This window comes from Polyodon spathula, chromosome 9 (assembly GCF_017654505.1).
Source record: "Polyodon spathula isolate WHYD16114869_AA chromosome 9, ASM1765450v1, whole genome shotgun sequence".
Lineage (NCBI taxonomy): Eukaryota > Metazoa > Chordata > Actinopteri > Acipenseriformes > Polyodontidae > Polyodon > Polyodon spathula.
Window position 1 is genome coordinate 15,515,690 of NC_054542.1, and position 18,667 is coordinate 15,534,356.

An 18,667-nucleotide genomic window follows, 5' to 3' on the forward strand; every position below is an offset into this window, starting at 1 on the left:
ATCATACCTTGACTTTGTTTGTAGCCTAATCCATTGAAGAGTAATCGATGTGCACAAGTAAACACAACAATTACGCACTGTGGATCAAGGTTAGGCTTAACATTTCTGATAATTTTTCAAATCGTCAAATTTGTAAATTGAACAAAATGTCAAGCAGTGTTCCAAAACATCACAAAAAAAGTCGATTCAGTCTTTTAGAAATTTTGGTGGAGATGGATAGGAGTGAAAGTGACGTTGAAAATTATCAGCTTTCTTGATTGGAGAGCACTGACTGATTCAATGTCTGAAGCAGCATTTGAAGATGGATTGGATCTTCTTCGGGATTTGTAAGTATAATGGATCCACACTACATTTATTATTATTATTATTATTATTATTATTATTACACTGTGTAACAATTATTATTTTTTTTTTGTTCCTGGGTAGTAAGTGTTATTTCATAATTGCTTATGCCTCAAAAGTATAGAAAATGGTTATTATTCCCCACAAACTTTGCTTTTGTGACCAGGACCGTGATATTTGAAAATATCACTATTTCCAATGGGAAATGGGCAAATGCGTGTTTTTTCGTTCACATAAAGTCAGAAAAAACAACATATGAATCCAAATTAACATGTATTTATACTAAAGTAATACAAAAATGACTACAAAAGATTTAGAAGTGAGTAGTTTTTCGAGATTTACGATTATACTGTAAATATTATATGATTGTTTTTTTCTGACTTTATGTGAACGAAAAGACACGCATTTGCCCATTTTCCCATTGGAAATAGTGATATTTTGAAATATCACTGTCCTGGTCACAAAAGCAAAGTTTGTGGAGAATAATAGCCATTTTCTATACTTTTGAGGCATAAGCAATTAGGAAATAACACTTACTACTCAGGAACAAAAATTGTGTTACATAGTGTTATTATTATTAGTAGTAGTAGTATTATTAGTATTATTATTACATTGAATATTTCGGCATGTAAATAGTTCATTTTGTACAGTTCGTGTTATTAGGTTTTTGTTCAGTTTTAGTCATAGTTTGTAAAGGAAAATATTTGATTTGATTTGAAGTAAACAGTTTATTTTGAAAAAAAAATTCTCACTATTTTACTTTTTGACATTTACATACTTTCAAGCAAGTGAGTTAAAAAAAAATACAGTCAGGTACTGAAAATTCAAGTTACAGAAAAGTCGCAGTAGCAACATTCTCCTTCACAAACACACAGTTATGTGAGAGCAATGTGCCTGACAGTTGTAGCATATGAACTAAGAGTATTTGTCATGCATACTCATCATGAATACATTTCGGGCACCCCAAAGCTCACCGAAAAGGCCACCTTTTGAATGAAATATTGGACAAATAAGTAAAAACAAGGATTACAAGATCTAATTAATGTGGCAATGTATAGCATGTGAGGTGCCAGAAGGTAACAACCATTTTAGAACTTGCTCAAGAAACTGGTGTATGACTGGCCATAAAGCTTTACACAATATTCATTTTTGGAGAGGTTCAGGGACCCTTGGGCCTAGCTTTGTAAAAACTCATGTAGAATTTGATCCCTTTGTTCAATCAAAAAATATGGCTCTTTTCATGTGCTACAAGTTGAGGAATTGGCTATAGATAATGAAAAGCATTTGTTGTTTTTTTTATGTATTTTTTCTGAATATCTCCCTCCAGTGTGGTACTGAGTAAGACTTTTATCAAGGGGTTATCTTGAATTCAATCCCTGAACCATGCCTGTGCTGTGTATACTTTGGAAGGTAATGTAATTTATTTAAGGTGGAAATTGCCTGCTACACAACTTGTTGAGAAAATCAAAAGTTTCCATCAATTTGAAAAACAAAATATTACAGCAGAATGTCTGTATTTAATTATACCACACTAATGAACTGGTCTGGCTTTGAAATCTCTATTTGCAAATGAAAAATGTGCTAACATTGTACAACAAATCAAATTACAACGGCAGGGGGTTGTTTTAATACATTTGCACACACCTATCATACATAATGGATATTGAACATGTAAATATAAATAAATAAATATGTTAATTAATTTACAGCAAGTTATTTTAACAAGAAGGAAGTTCACTAGTCAGTGTACTGGCAACAGCAACACCATTGTTTTTATTACAGTATCTGAGTTAAATGGAACAGCAAGACAGACATGATGGAGATATGAAGATTACATTTTAAATCAGCAGTGTTTATTAGGCAGTCAGACATCATCAAGATCTGCATAAAAGAAAATTCACAATTCACATTTCCTCTTGTGGAGGTATTTAATCACAATCGCATACTGTATGTTCTACTTCGTAAAGATTATGGTGATTCCACTAAAAACAAGTAAAAAAAAAAAAAAGTGGTGAAAACGCGCTTTCTGTGTGGTAGCAGCCTGATTTTCAAGAGGCAAAACAAAAACTAGGTTGCAAAGGGAAGTAACACAATACAGTTTACACATGTTATGTAAAAACAGAATTTGATTTATATTTTCCCAGGACATTTGGCAGCTCACTTAAATAATATAAATAATAATAAAAAAAAAAATCACAGTATACTAGGGGGGCATTAGGACCCAGTAGAGGTTACTGGAGTCTGGAACCAATACCAGGTTTAGTCAATGGAGTAATTAGTAGATTAAGTAGTTAGGTTTGAAAGGAGGTGAGTGTGTGTGTGTGTTTGGGGAGGGTGATGGTAGAAGTTTGGTTGAGAGCATTGGTGAGAGTAAGTGGATTATTGAGAAACTGGAAAACGAACTATTGGGAAAGGTATTTAGGATTACGATTTGAATTGAGATTTGGTTTTGTTGACGAGGTAACAGGCTTAGCCTGCGTTGTTATTAGTTAGGGAAACATTTGTTTAGATAGGGCCCGAGATTGGGTTAGGTTTTGTTTTGTTTTAAATAATAAACACACATTACAGTGTTTCCTGGCATCTTGTGTCTAAAGTGTTTATTTGAAGAAAGAAAACGTGTGATCAGAGGGCAATCCGTCACATTGTGGTACCAGAAGCGGGGCGTTTTCTGACAACAAATTCATGCTCGTGCCCTGGATTTTCTACTGTGAGAACTGGATAATGGAAGCAGCAATACAGGCACTGTTAAAGGCTAATGCTGTACAGAAGGAGGCCAACCGTCTGCAACAAGAGTACCTCTGTGTACAGCAAGAGAGATGGGCGCTGCTGTGTGGTGCAGACCTAGAACTGTCCTCACCAAAGTTGGAGTTGCCTGTGCCGGAACTGGAGTGGCCTGCGTTGGAAATGTTGCCGCCTCCACTATTGTGGGAGGACCGTTTACCTCTCCCACCTCCACCAGCAGAGGAAGATTACTTGTTGGTTCTGCCTCCATGGGAGGACTGTTTGCCGCTCCCAACTCCACCAGCAGAGGGAGAATGCCTGCTGGATTTCCCACCAGAGCCTGAGGGAGAAGCCCTGCTGTCTCCAGAGCCTGAGGGAGAAGCAACAAAAAGAGGAGAGAAAAGGAAAAGTTGAAAGGATAGAAAAGATAAGGAGTCAGAGAGAAAGAAAAGTAAGAAAGAGGAGGTGAAGAAGATACCTCCACCACAACCCTGACCACCACCCTTGGCAACCAGTTCGTGTGGTCCCTTGCCCCAACGTCGTGGTTCCACTACCAGAATGGTCGATTTAAAAATGGAAAATAAATGTAAACTAACTGGATGGCAAACAAAGTAATTACGTCTTGTTTGGATAAGAGCATACTGGGGGGGGGGGGGGGGGGGGGTGCATTAGGATCAAGTAGAGGTTACTGGACTCGGGAACCAATGACAGGTTTAGTCAGTGGAGCAATTAGTGGATTAATTAGTTAGGTTTAAAAGGAGGTGTGTGTGTGTGTGTGTGTGTGTGTGTGTTTGGGGTGGGTGATGGTCGGAGTTTGATTGGAGAGTAAGTGGAGTATTGAAAAACTGGAAAACGAGCTATTGGAAAAGGTATTTTCGATTACGATTTGGTTTTGGTGACGAGGTAACAGGTTTAGCCTGCCTTGTTATTAGTTAGGGAAACATTTGTTTAGATAGGGCCAGAGATTGGGTTAGGTTTTGTTTATTTTCGTTTTGTTGTAAATAATAAACACACATTACAGTGTCTCCTGGCATCCTGCGTCTAAAGTGTTTTTTTGAAGAAGGAAAATGTGTGACCAGAGAGCAATCCGTCACAATATATATAATGGGAATTGATTTGTTTCTTAATCAGATTGAATACGCAGATTGAATATGCAGTGCCTGTTCGAGGTAGTTCGATGTTGGAAACGTGCATTTCTCTTGGATTTTCCTGATTTTCACTGGATTTGGAGGGCTCTGGGGGGGGGTTTCCTTTATCAGCTACACACTTGAATTGTGGAGATTTGTTGATGTTTGACAGCTTGTGCTGTGTTGCTGATATTAATGAGCCTGTGTTTCCTGGGAAATATCAACAGGATGAGCCCATTGGAAAACAGTGCTCACCCGTTGTTATAATGTTAAATGCCGTTCTTGCATGGTGCACCCACAGGGTAGGGAAGTACAGCCTGAGGGTTGACATGAGCCAAAAGTTCGAGTTCTGAGAAACACATATACTTATTAACATAACAATACTATATTATGGCGTGAGTGAAAAATAATCTTATTTATATTTACCTTGTGAAATTGGAGTGAAATGATACAGCACAATTCTGGGCATATATATATATCTGGGTGAGATATATAAATAAAAAGTTAAGTAAGTAAATAATTAAATACAATATAAGAGATCCTAAACAACTTGAGAGAGTTTGAGCAAATCTGCCAAGAAGAATGGGCACAAATTGCACAAACTATTAAGTTTGAAAAACATGTGTCCTCATCATTTTGTAATTGTCTGAATGCTTTTGCAGGTGTGTGTGTTTGTGTGTGTGTGTGTGTGTGTGTGTGTGTTCGTTCTCCACCATTTAGTTCTGTCCACTTATTTTTGTTTAGCTCAGCTCACTGCTGCTGCCCCTGTGCTTCACTTCGGAGAGGTGAAGACGAATGCACGATGTCCTCTGAAGCATGTGCTCTTAGCCATCCGCTTTTTTACATACTGCAGACCCACCATGCAGCCACCCTGGGCAGCTTATAGGCAAGCCTGCAGGTGCCCGGCCACATCAAAGGGGTCGCTGGTCCGTGGTGAGCCGAGGACGTCCTGGCCGACCAAACCCTCCCTCCACTTGGGCGGCGCTCTGCCAATTGTGCTCCGCCCCTTATTATTTTGTATTTCTCAGCGTCACACCAACCTTGTGGCAATTTTAATGTTATGCAAGTCCTCCATCTTTCAAAGAGTGGGTTATTCACAAGTTTATAAGCTTGCTACGTCATACAGTGTTCACTTCTGTTTGTTTCCTTCCTTCCCCCAGATGCAAGTCGTAACACAGGCCGATGCTGAAGCCAGTCCTGGTGGTGGCAGCCCAGCCCCTGCAGAACCACAGACACCAATGGATGCTGATAAAGAAGCAATATACAGGTGCAATACTGGGATTTCAGGAAAGTGAATGTTATCGATTTTATGTTACTTCATGTTAACGTGGGATATAAAGTTTGCACCAGTTAAGGTGCTTGCTTCGAATTGACTAGAAGCATCACACCTTAGTTATTTCTAGTCAGGTTAGACAAAACATATCTCCACAGCAAATCACAATGCGCTTTGTGTACTATAACTTATTTGATATTCTGTTTATTACCAGGCATCCTCTCTTTCCATTGTTGGCATTACTTTTTGAGAAATGTGAGCAGTCAACCCAGGGCTCAGAGTGTATTACTTCTGCCAGTTTTGATGTGGACATTGAAAAATTTGTCAGGATACAGGAAAAAGAAGGAAAGGCCTTTTTCAGTGAAGATCCAGATCTAGATAATTTGGTAAGTGCAAGGTCACCTTTAAATAAAATTATATCTAAGAAGAGAAGTTGATATTCATATTTGTTGTAGGTGTCTCCATTCACAACTCTGTTAATTACTCGAAGTAGTAAAGGAACAGTTGACAATCATGTCTATGACAGTCTGTCTTGTAGTGAATCCAGGTGACTTTTTAATGAATCAAGAAAAACACACAGGTTAATTTAATTTTAAGTTTTAACGAATCAGAGCAGTACAAGTGTTCTTTTCGGTTTATTAAATGCTTTAAATGGATTGAATAGTTACAAGCTACTTTGGATCCCTGCTAATAGGCAGCCTGGGTGTTTCTGGTGCCTTTACAGGTTTAACAGCATTAGTACTTCAGTACAGTAATACAAATATGGTTATCATATATTTAGCTCTTAGGCTATAAAATGCAAAAAGCTAAAAATGCCCACCGCTAAATTCTAGAACATTCAATATATATAGTCACTCTCTTAAGACTAAAACATAAGTTCTATACCTTATAGCGATGCATCAGTATAAAAGAGATATTAATTTCAAATATATGCTTACCTTCCAGTATATCTAAGTGTAGTGTAGGCTATATTGAAAAATAAGAATTGTCTTCAAAAGGCAGAGACTTGTGAATACAACTAAACAACAATCCGTTTTTCAGAGATCCTCAGAGCATGGATCACACAATCTGTAGTTAGCAAGTCGCGTGATATCGAATGGGGTCTTGCTCTCGGCTTATATAGGATTTTGCCTCCATTGAATACATCAGAAGTCCCAAGTAAATCTAATCATCTGTCGGCCTTGACATTTTTTATCGTTGAGTTAATTATACATTCTAAAAGGATCTGGTCAACTCATTTTTCAAAACAGATTGGATATAACTTCATGCCAGAAAGTACTGCAATAAAAATCCTTGCTATAATATAATATGTGTATGTATGAAAGATGTTTTTAATATATAACAATAACTCTATTTGATTATATTAAGCTGGGTCAAAAAATATATGTCCCTCTTAGCCGCATATTACGTAACTTTTTCAGTGTCTTGTCAATGGGCCAGTTTAACTTCATATACAAATGCGTGTTAAAGTATGGGACAGAGACTGCCTTTGAATAAGCATACCGTGGTCAGTTCAGTTATTTCCATTTAAATTTAAGCTATAGTGAAACCTGTTAAATATAATAGCCTTATATTAACTTGGACATTGCTTGGACTAAGCCTGACCTGTCCCTCTCGGTTTCTAAAAATTCGCCTGCACAAGCTGGTTTCAGACACCCTGATTACTTGCCAAGGCTAGTGTTTTAATTAATATGAAACTCCACTGTAAGCACTTTTCCAAATTCACTGCATTAGGTCATTTTTTGGCCGATTCAAGACACGTCTGGACCGGTATCTTTTCCGATAATACAATTTTGAGGTGCCAAAGACTCATTTTTTGAAGGTCTAATGCCCTTCCAGAATTATACTATGTGTCTGAGACAAACATTTAATTATTTTATTTTTAATCTCTACAGTACCTCTGTTTATTACTGCAGTAAAATCTTTATATAAACTAAACATGTATATTCTTTGGTTTAGTTGATATTGTACTGTCTAAAAGAAAAAAAACTTTTGATATGTGCTTTCAACAGTTTAACTCTACATGACATTATAAGAAGTATTTCTAATTACATTACTTCAGTGTCCTAGAAATTGTAATATTTTACTCCATTGATAAATCTTAAGTTTTCTACTGATTTTATATTCTTTAAAACACTTACAGTATTTGTTGCAGTTTCACAAATATTCAATTTGTATCCCAAAGATCAGCCTGCTTCCAGTAGCTGTGATAGTCATGGGTCAGTTTCTGCTCTCAGTGAGTCAGTTACTGCTCACAGATGTGGGTGACAGTCTTTAAAAGCCTGATACCTGCAAAAACTTAAATCTGGTTAACTGGGCTCCCATCTCTACATTCTCATTCCCATCGTCAGTGGGCAAACACATTTTAACTGAATCTGGGTCCATCAAAGAACCGCACACCCTTGCAACCAAGGCCTTCAGTGCAAAAGGATCTAATGACTTAAAGCACAGAAGGGACGTGCCAGAACCATCAGTGTTTCATGCAAAAGTTGATTACCTCGACCTACATCCACAGTGTGTACAAGTTAAAATGTAAATAGACATGTGCACAGAAGGTACGTATGGACAAGTGACTATATATCCAGTTTGTGATACTGTCAATAATTTTGGTAAAGAATGTCCTTATGAAGTTGGAAATGTGTTTACCTAGATATTGTCTAAATTAGTAACTTTATCTTTGTCATTGTACCATGTTAAATGTCTGTGCAAGATCATCATCATTACAAAATAAAAATACAAAATAAGATAATAAAACAAAAACATCCTTGTATCTCAAAATATTTTTGTTACATTTTAATGGGGTTAATATCCCACTTTCCCATTTTAAACTGTGTTTAAAATGCCCATTAATTTAAGTTTAAATGTTGTATTCAGTATTGAGTATTGTGTTCTCACCAGGAGTATTTCATAGCGTGGTGGTGGGAAGAGGTGGGAGTGGGGACGGGGACAGGCGGGGCAAGAAACAGATCTACGCAACCCCCTGCAGGCGAACCAGGACAGTCATGCACATGCTTACGCTTTGTGGAAGTAGTTGTCAAGATAATATTCTATATCTGTTGTTGAAAGTAGGTAGATGCAGAGCCTGCGTCATAGGTTGACGTACTGTATACTGTGGAACTTTATAGTCGTAGCCAAGGAATATTTTCCAAGTGGGTAGTCAAGTTTGCTTAAAACACTAATCCTAATAGTCCTACCCAAGAAGAGATCCAGGCAGTTAAGAGTTACAATTACCTACTAAGTTTACTTTATTGGAACTGTTATACCAAGTTCTGTTCCGGTTTATTCCCAGAACACAGAGTTCTCTTCCTGTTTATCCCCAAAATGTTTCTGTTAGGCAACCTAGTAAAATTCTAGGACGCTCTATTTTAATGATTTTTTTTTTTTTTTAAATGTTTAAGATTCTTGAGTTTTTTAACTTGTAACACTAAATACACATATCTCTGGCAAAATGTGTGAGTGACTAGTTGTGCAACTTTACCATTTAAAAATGATAAAAACGACACAAACATTACATGCATCTCGAGAAATACAGGTTGATGTTACAAGAGGACATGACTGGCATAGAGATCACTAGGAAATACATAGTAATACAGCTTGTATATGAAGATAACATTTGCAGCATTTTACACTAATTTCCACATTGCAACTGATTTGAAGTTTTCCTATCATAGATCCAGGTATTATAGATTGCTATGTTGTTGCAAGTTGTGATACTGACAGCAGCTTCACTGTAAACAATACAAGCAGATGGAACACACAGATTGCAGTGGTGCAGCTCTACAATCCATTTGACCTGATTTTAAAGTTAAGAAAGCTCAAATCCATTTGAGCTTGAGTATTGGAAAATTTATCGGAGGGGTGTTTTTTTTCTCATTCTATAAACGCTTTGTGACCCAAAATACCTGATGACGCAGACTGTGATGGAGAGCTATTGTTTGTACCCCTGCTAGATTAAATAAGTATGCAGATCTTTCCCATAAACAATGCAAAAAGAATAATGTCTAAATTTACACAAATTCGAAAATACTTATTAAATGTGATATGGTCTATTTCCCCTGTAGATGGTGAAAGCTATTCAGGTCCTGCGCATACACCTCCTAGAATTGGAAAAAGTGAATGACCTCTGTAAAGACTTCTGTAGTCGCTACATTAGCTGTTTGAAGACGAAAATGAATAGTGAAACCTTGCTAAGTGGAGATCCAGGCAGTCCTTATTCGCCTGTACAGTCACAGGTAAGCTGCATGTACATTTGTGTACTTTTATAACGTCATGTTGTAATGATCTGTGCAGAAATAAATCATCTAATGCTCTGAATTTTATTTCCATCGAGTTCCAAAGTCTGTCAAATACTATTCCCTTTCAAGTATGAAATGTAACCATTACTGAATGAGATATAGCTCTGATAGCCCGAATTACCTGAGTACTGATATCAAAGCTGCTCCTGAACGAGCCCTGTCTACATCAGGTGTCATCTCTGCCCCCAGGAGATATCAATGACTTGCATAAGGGATCAGCATCGTTTTGCTTTCAACTTACCCTAGAAAGGAGTGAGCTCTGACTTTTCGGGCAAAACTACAGAGATAAGTTGACATTTAAATATCTCTGTAATATTTTAATTTGGAAATAATTTTTGCTTTAATATTAAGTGTGTAATTGTAGCTTAGCCTAGGTTCTGATTAAGTCCCACCGTGGTGTTCTGTGCGAAGCGTAGACTGTCATCCTAGGTTTGCCTCTATGCACAGACGGTATCCTATGCTAGCTTTCTGATTTTTCCAGCCAGCTTTTCGCGTCACAGAGACACTGCCAGTGTTGGATTAGGGAGTGGTTAACATGTAGAAAACAGAAAGTACTAATTAGAGGATAAACCTCAAAATGGAGTGTGGTAACCAATGGTGTACCACAGGGATCAGTATTAGGTCCTCTGCTATTCCTAATCTACATTAATGATTTAGATTCTGCTATAGTAAGCAAACTTGTTAAATTTGCAGACGACACAAAAATAGGAGAAGTGGCAAGCACTGTTGCAGCAGAAAAGGTCATTCAAAATGATCTAGACAAGATTCAGAACTGGGCAGACACATGGCAAATTACATTTAATAGAGAAAAGTGTAAGGTACTGCACGCAGGAAATAAAAATGTGCATTATAAATATCATATGGGAGATACTGAAATTAAAGAAGGACTCTATGAAAAAGACCTAGGAGTTTTTGTTGACTCAGAAATGTCTTCATCTAGACAATGTGGGGAAGCTGTAAAAAAGGCCAACAAGATGCTTGGATACATTGTGAAAAATGTTGAATTTAAATCAAGGGAAGTAATGTTAAAACTGTACAATGCTTTAGTAAGACCTCATCTTGAATATTGTGTTCAGTTCTGATCACCTCGCTACAAAAAAGATATTGCAGCTCTAGAAAGAATGCAAAGAAGAGCGACCAGAATTATTTCGAGTTTAAAAGGCATGTCACATGCAGACAGGCTAAAAGAATTGAATCTATTCAAGAAGACTACGCAGCGACCTAATTCAAGCATTCAAAATTCTAAAAGGTATTGACAATGTCGACCCAGGGGACTTTTTCGACCTGAAAAAATAAAGGACCAGAGGTTACAAATGGAGGTTAGACAAAGGGGCATTCAGAACAGAAAATAGGAGGCACTTTTTTAGAGAATCGTGAGGGTCTGGAATAGAATCTCATCAAGCAGCTTCTTGAAGGATCCCCAGTAATGTTGTTGAAGCTGACACCCTGGGATCCTTCAAGAAGCTGCTTGATGAGATTCTGGGATCAATAAGCTACTAAAAGCCTTACGAGCAAGATGGGCCGAATGGCCTCCTCTCGTCTGTAAACTTTCTTATGTTCTTATGTTAAATGCTTTTAGCTACACTGTGTTGTTGATTTGGCAGCAGCCTTTTCGACCAGAATTTATTCCAGGTGTCCCCACAATTATAGGAAAACATAATGTGTTTGTGTGTGTGTGTGTGTGTGTGTGTGTGTGTGTGGTTATTAGGTGGCATGGAGGGAGTTAAAATCCTCCCTGCAAAAACATGTGTATAAATAAGGTGATCACAGGTGTTCGCTTGGTTAGTGTTGGATTTGGAGGTTTTCATGTTGCGTGCTGACCTGTCTTGTTTGTGTATTTACGTCCGTGTCTCGTCTTGTAGGAACGTGTGTGTTTTGTATACCCTTTTGTTTTGGCCCTTGTGCTGTTTGATTTGTTCTTGTCTTTTGTGTGTTGTTAATAATAATAATAATAATAATAATAATAATAATAATAATAAATTATTATTATTATTATTATTATTAAACGTGTGCATTAGCATCACCGTACCTTCTGTGTTTTGAGTCTCACTTCCTGGTAAACTGACGTGCTAGTGACACTGTCACAGGAATCCAGACCCAACAGGGCTGCAGTTTTGGGTCTGGCCCAAGTGGAGACTGGGTTATTGACACCCTTCAGAATGCCAGGTTGCGTCTATGCACTCCCAGTACGGCTACAAATCTTCCAGACATGGTGTCATTTGCGTGAACTGGACCCAACGTTGTCCCATGGGTTATCTGACTAGGTTATTGACACCCTTCAGAATGCCAGGTAGCATCTATGCACTCCCAGTACAGCTACAGATCTTCCAGATATGGTGTCATTTGCATGAACTGGACCCCCTTGTCCCATGGCAGATATACTGCAACTTTTGCAATACCTTTTTGATGAAGGGAAATCTCCCTCCACATTTAAGGTCTACCTGCCAGCTATATCGGCTTGCCATATTAAAACTGACTCAGTCTCCCCAAGGAACATACTTTCTGACGGTTGCTCGGAGGTTAAGACCCCCTAGAAAAGTCTTTGTCCCTCACTGGTGGGCATTATTCCAGGGCGCATCTTTCTCAGACATTTGCAGCACTGCAGTATGGGCTACGCCACATACTTTTACCAAACTCTACTGACTGAATGTCATAGGTCAGCAGACCCCTAGTTTTTAAGTGTGTTAAAATTTTATCACAATTTTAACACACTTTTCATTGTGTTCCACATTAACTCCTGGGGTAGTTAGCCACACACTTTAATTGGACGTCTGGTGTTTAACTGCTAAGATTACTCAGGATAACCTTGCTGCGTATACACTGTATGAGGGCCCTCACTCACCATACTGTAGACTGTATGTCATTGGTCTTTCTTAACACATCTGCCGGTGCTGCAAGTCCTTCACTTGCGACGGCTTGGGTATTTTATCCCATTTGGGAATAATTAGATTTTGTACTTGAAAGGGATTGTTAGGCTATTAATCATATTCCCTGAAATAGAAATGTAACCATTACTCTACAAGGTCGTCGTGTTCACTCTAACACAACATGCCTGAAAAGAAAATGTCGTATGAGACAGCTGGGGGCGGAGTCAACGCCTGATGCAGACGAGGCTTTTAAAAGGAGCAGCTTTGATATAAGTGCTCAGGTAATTTGAGCTATAAGATATATTCCATTCGGTATTGATTACATTTCTAATTCAGGGAACCAGGGTTATGATAATAACCTAACAAACTATGTAATCACATTTATTCAACAGTGTTTTTTATTCAATGTCACTTTTATAAAAAAATAAATAAAAATCTGTGATGCTGTCAACTTAATAACCAAATGCAGCTTTTCAGAAGATTCTAAACAAACAAAAGATGTGGTTTTGTCAGAGTAAGAATATAGTATACCAGGATTTTGCATGATCATAAATAGGGGTCTACTTAAATCGCTGTAAATTTATGTATATTTTTCACGGGTAGGTTGCATAATAAAATTAGGATTTCGCGGACCTCTTTAAACATTACATAAACTTAAGTAGTCCACGAAATTGCGATTTTTAGATAGACCTCTAATCATATACTTTGATTTGATATTTATTGAATCTTATTTGAAAAAAAATAAATAAATAAAACTGTGAAAATGGTATTAAACATTCGTTTTTAAATATTATACCCAAGTGGGATGAGGCCTTGCTTTTGAAGCTGCATTAAGTTTTAACTGTATAAAACGTATAGAATCAAACACAATAATTTTATTATACGTTTCATATTACATTTTAGATTTTTTAAAAACATGAATGAAAATCAAACATTTGGAATGCAGTATTTGCTGAATTAGAGTAAAAAACTTGCATTGGCAAAATTGTATTTGGAAAAAAATCATGAAAAAAAGGAGATTAAGCTCAGGTTTCAATGTTCATGCAATCGCTTAATTTATTTTTTCATCTGTTTTATGCCATCAGAATTCTGGCACTCTTAGTCCCCAGGGAATTGTGGTTCCTGCTTCAGCACTGCAGCAAGGAAATGTAACCTTTGCAACAGTTAACCCAACACAAGTTGTTGCAGGTAAGATTTTTTGTGAAAATTAAAAAATGCTATGAAAAAAAAGAATAACAAAGTAAAATACACTTAAAGCATAATGTTGTGTGCATCTATTTTAATACATTAAAATACATACCATTTCTTCTGCTGAAAATACTTTGTATTTTATGGTATTTTATACTTTGTTTATAAGTCCTAATTTTACCGAAAAATTACAAGATTGATTGATTGATTTATTTATTTATTTATTTATTACTGAACCTCTGTTTTTACTGATTTTTATACCTGATTTTTTTGGTCTACTATCAATACTTTCCTAGTTCTGTTTTCTAGGAAATACACAATATTTTGATTAAAATGCTGTTTTATTTTGCCAACACTAATAAATCAGACTTACATTGCATCCTAGTATACAGTAGGTACATTTAGACATCAGCGGATCAAATGATTGATCATTGGATTACAAACAAATTATCACCTGATTCTGTTGGCCAATTACGGACTGATTATTGTGGCATGTGCTGGGCGTAGTAACTAACTTGATCAAAAAATAAACTGAAATACTTACATGAAAATAAATATTTTGAGTGGATGAGGAATGGGGAGAAAACATAAATAAGTTTATGAATTTTCAAAAGAAAATTAATGTTTCGGTGTATACAAAAAGCCAAATAGCAGAAGTGTGCCAGATGAGGAGGATGCATAGCCTTATAAATAATGCTGCATTGAGGTACATGTTTGCGCTGACAATAAAATAACATACTGAAATTAAGCGACACATTAAACTAAAACAAGAAAGTGAACTGAGAGACAAGCAATCCATTATTGAGGCTTTTACACATGCTTTGATAAACTTTGTCAGAGAGCTGTGCTTTGCTGGACAGCTACTGTTTATTGCAGAGTATTGGTGACTTTGTGCGACAGTACTGTCCATCAGCTAAAACACTGCCTAAAGCCGACAATCTTAATCATAAATATTTGACAGAAAATGATGATGATTTAGTTATGGAACACATTGATGGAAATGTCCAGTGTGGTTTTTGGCATGCCTCTCGATGGCTCTGTTCTGTCAAATTTCTTTTTTTTTTTCAAGGCGAAAAACCTGGCTTGTTTTGTGGTGATGTCATGTTCATACCTTCTGCAGATACTATTTCCATCAGCAAAGTACCAGCTAACTTGGGAAAATGGCCTCCACTTGCACAGATTGTGCCTCATCATACATGCCAGGGACATTACACTTAATTAGAAACCAGAACTGCTACGCATCATATTCCACATGTAAACTGTGTAGAGTGAGATTTTTTTCCAAGATTTTTACTGATGGTTCAATTAAAAAAAGATCTAAGAAAGGCCATATTATTATGATATATTGTGAAAAGTGTTGAATTTAAATCAAGTGAAATAATGTTAAAACTGTACAATGCATTAGTAAGACCTCATCTAGAATACTGTTCAGTTCTGGTCACCTTGCTACAAAAAGGATATTGCTGCTGTAGAATGAGTGCAAGAAGAGCGATGTGGCAGAATGTCCCGCACCTTTGTGTTTTATTTGTGTTTTATGTTGTATGTGGTGTGTTAATGTTGGTGTTTATGTATAATATACACAGGATATAAATATGGGTTATGAGCACGAGTGTTATTGTAAAGTTATTATTTTGTATTTAGACACTAGGATGGCACAACTCACGCCACGTGCATATTTAAGTGGGTATTGATATGTGAGCACGGGAGAACACAGATTAGATCACATGCTGGGATTCAAGTGAATAATTAATTGGTAATTGAATCCCAGCACAACTGTATATATAAATGCACAAAGCGCTCACTCAGGATTATGTGTTCGGGAAGTGGAGAACGGGTGAGAGAGAGAGAGAGGAGAGTTTATTTAAAATAATAATAATTGCTACAGCGTGCTGGAAGTGCCAGCACAGTACTTGTTTAGTGTTTATCCACTTGTCTGTTTAGTGTTAGTACGTTTTGTTTGTCTGTTTATTTTGGCTGAAGTGCCCTGTTCTGTTTTGTTCAGCATCATTATTTTCACGTCTCTGTCGTGTGTTATTGTTCCGGGTCTGACGTTACCGCTACAGCCATCCTGTTCACCACCGACCACAATTATTCTGGGTTTAAAAGGTATGTCCTATGCAGACAGGCTAAAATAATTGTCTACTCAGTGTTGAACAAAGAATATTACACGGCGACCTGATTCAAGCATTTAAAATTCTAAAAGGTATTGACAAAGTTGACCCAAGGGACTTTTTTGACCTTAAAGAAATAAGGACAGAGGTCACAAATGGAGATTAGACAAAGGGGCATTCAGAACAAAAAATAGGAGGCACTTTTTATCACAGAGAATCTAGAGGGTCTGGAATCAACTCCCCATTAATGTTGTTAAAGCTGACACCCTGGGATCCTTCAAGAAGCTGCTTGATGAGATTTTGGGATCAATAAGCTACTAACAACCAAACAAGCAAGATAGGTTGAATGGCCTCCTCTCGTTTGTAAACTTTATGTTCTTATAACACTTTTTCACTGATTTTATTACTAATTTTAATATTTGTAAAATAATTTCCAGGAATTTGTTTTTAAAGATAAAAACCAAAAATGCAGAACACTATTTATACTTCAATCTGGAATATGCAGATATTTCAAAGATAATGAAAATGAAAAGTTACTCCTGCTTACTGCTGCTTTACTTGTCTTGTAGTTCAAACTCATTCTAATGGTCCAGCTAGAATCAGACTATGCAACCTACTGTATAGGTACCAGGATGCAGACCTTTTATCCATACCGGTACCCAGATATGGTTTGTTTTTTTATCAAGCTTTTTAATGTCCAGTTGGTTATTGTTAAAACCAAAACAAAAATGTAAAAAGCGAACTGCATTTGTGCAGCCAAGGGAACGGGACATACCATTACAAAAATGTTGTTGTGTTTTTTTTTTTTTTTTTTTTTTTTTTTTTAACTGTGATAAACAGGGATTCTCGCTTTCTGCAATAGAAAAGCAAATTTTCTGATTTAAAAAAAAACAAAACAAAAAAAACTTGACAATGCACTGGGTATGGAAGTAAGCTGCAGCTACGTTTCAGCATGAATGTCATCGTGTGCCTTGTTCACCCTCGAACGACATACACCAGAAGCAGTTTTATTGAACATGTATGTTTACGCACATTTAAAGCAAAATTACTTGTATTGATGATTATATATGATAAGTGTATTGATTTGGTTATCAAACAAACAGAAAAAGCCGTGCATGTTTTTTGCGCTACCCCAAGTGTACAACAAAAAATTCTCAGACAGCATTGAAAATCAATGGTTTTCCGCGTTATTCCGCAGCAAACAGATTCCTAGGATCCCTGGTGATAAATATGCCCAATACAGTAGTATTGCATCACTCAATATACAGTACAATGTAGAAAGTATAAAATACTGTATTAAGAAACATTTAACTTTTGTTTTTATTATTTTCCTGTTATACCCTTGTTGTAGCCATAGGAAATCATGTTTGAGTAGAACTGCTGCTCATGGCTTTCAGAATTGAAATTATTTATTCAACATGGTGGCTTCAAAGTGACAAAGGTGTTTGGCAGGATTTTAAAATAGTTTCTGGTGAGGAAATACTTCTAATTAAAAATGTACTATAATGTTAAGTCTATGTTAAGACCATTACACTTCAATCAATATGCTGACAGAATACAGCAACAAAAATCTGACAGGCAAAACACATTTCAATACATGCACAGTAAATAAAGCTACCTTCATAAAACTAAACTGACCATAAAAGCATCTGAGTTAAAGCAGCTTCCAGATTTTATCAGCAGTATCCTTCTTATTCCATTTTCACAATGGTTTGGAACCTTAACTAACACTTTCATTTGGCTGTTTTACTCAGTTTAGCACCATTCTTTTTTTTTTCATTAGGTCTACATAGAGTAATTTAACAACCTCGACAGACTCACCAACTGTTTTTTTTTTAATTACAAAACTTCCAGCTTAAGATGTATTTTTTTTATCAAAACATTTAGGTTAGTTGGTGGTCATCTTCTCTTTCAGGGAACCAGGGTTACGGTAAGTAATAACGTTCCCTTTCAATTCGAAGATTAGCACCAGTGACATTACGTATGGGATACTGTATACCAGAGCCGTCAAGAAGGAGCAGGAATGGCAGCATATGAGGGACGCACAAGCACTGTCTAACCCAGAGGTTAGCAGTGTGAACTTACACCCTCAAGGACCCTTGTGCCTAAAGAAGGCAGGGCAGGGTCTACCACATTAAGACGGTAGAACCTGGAGAAAGTATGCGGCATAGCCCAGCTAGCTGCAGTGCAAATAACATACATCAGGGCACCTCTGAAAAGGGCCCAAGATGTAGCCAATCCTCTAGTGGAGTGTGCGGCTACCCTACCAGGTGGGGGCAAGCCAGCACCATTATATGCAGTCAAGACTGTATCCACAATCCAGTGTGACAAACTGCTTAGAGAGGGGCTGTCCTAGGGTCTGTGTCCTGTGACAGATGAAGAGCTGGTCAGACTGACTCAGAGCTCTTGTCCTATGCTCGTAGCATTTACGTTTTTTTTTGTTAACTCAAATAACCCTACGTTATTCTTCCCCCAGTGGCGCCAATTCAGCCAAACTTTGGGGGTGGAGGGGCAAAGCTGAATCCTGATTAACACTAGAACTGCCGGGTTTATGCTACTAGAACTGCCAGCGGTAGTCATTTTGACGGGTACATTTTAAACAGCCTCGTAATGAAAATGAAATGCAAACTATCAGGTACAACTCAAAAGTTTTATTTATGAACATCATAGCTAACATTTGCGTAGCAGAAACACAATTTTAAATTAAAAAAAATTAACATAAAAGGCTTCATTTTTGAAATTC

At 37.0% G+C, this 18,667-nt stretch overlaps 1 protein-coding gene across 1 annotated transcript in view; it reads left to right on the forward strand.

The window, feature by feature from the left end:
- The window catches only part of LOC121320428 (homeobox protein PKNOX1-like), a 90,397-nt gene that overhangs the window by 26,789 nt on the left and 44,941 nt on the right, over positions 1 to 18,667 (forward strand). The window contains exons 3-6 of the mRNA XM_041258756.1: positions 5,351 to 5,457; positions 5,678 to 5,849; positions 9,525 to 9,695; positions 13,711 to 13,813. Of these exons, the coding sequence (XP_041114690.1) occupies positions 5,351 to 5,457; positions 5,678 to 5,849; positions 9,525 to 9,695; positions 13,711 to 13,813 (553 nt within the window). The remainder of the gene's footprint in view (positions 1 to 5,350; positions 5,458 to 5,677; positions 5,850 to 9,524; positions 9,696 to 13,710; positions 13,814 to 18,667) is intronic.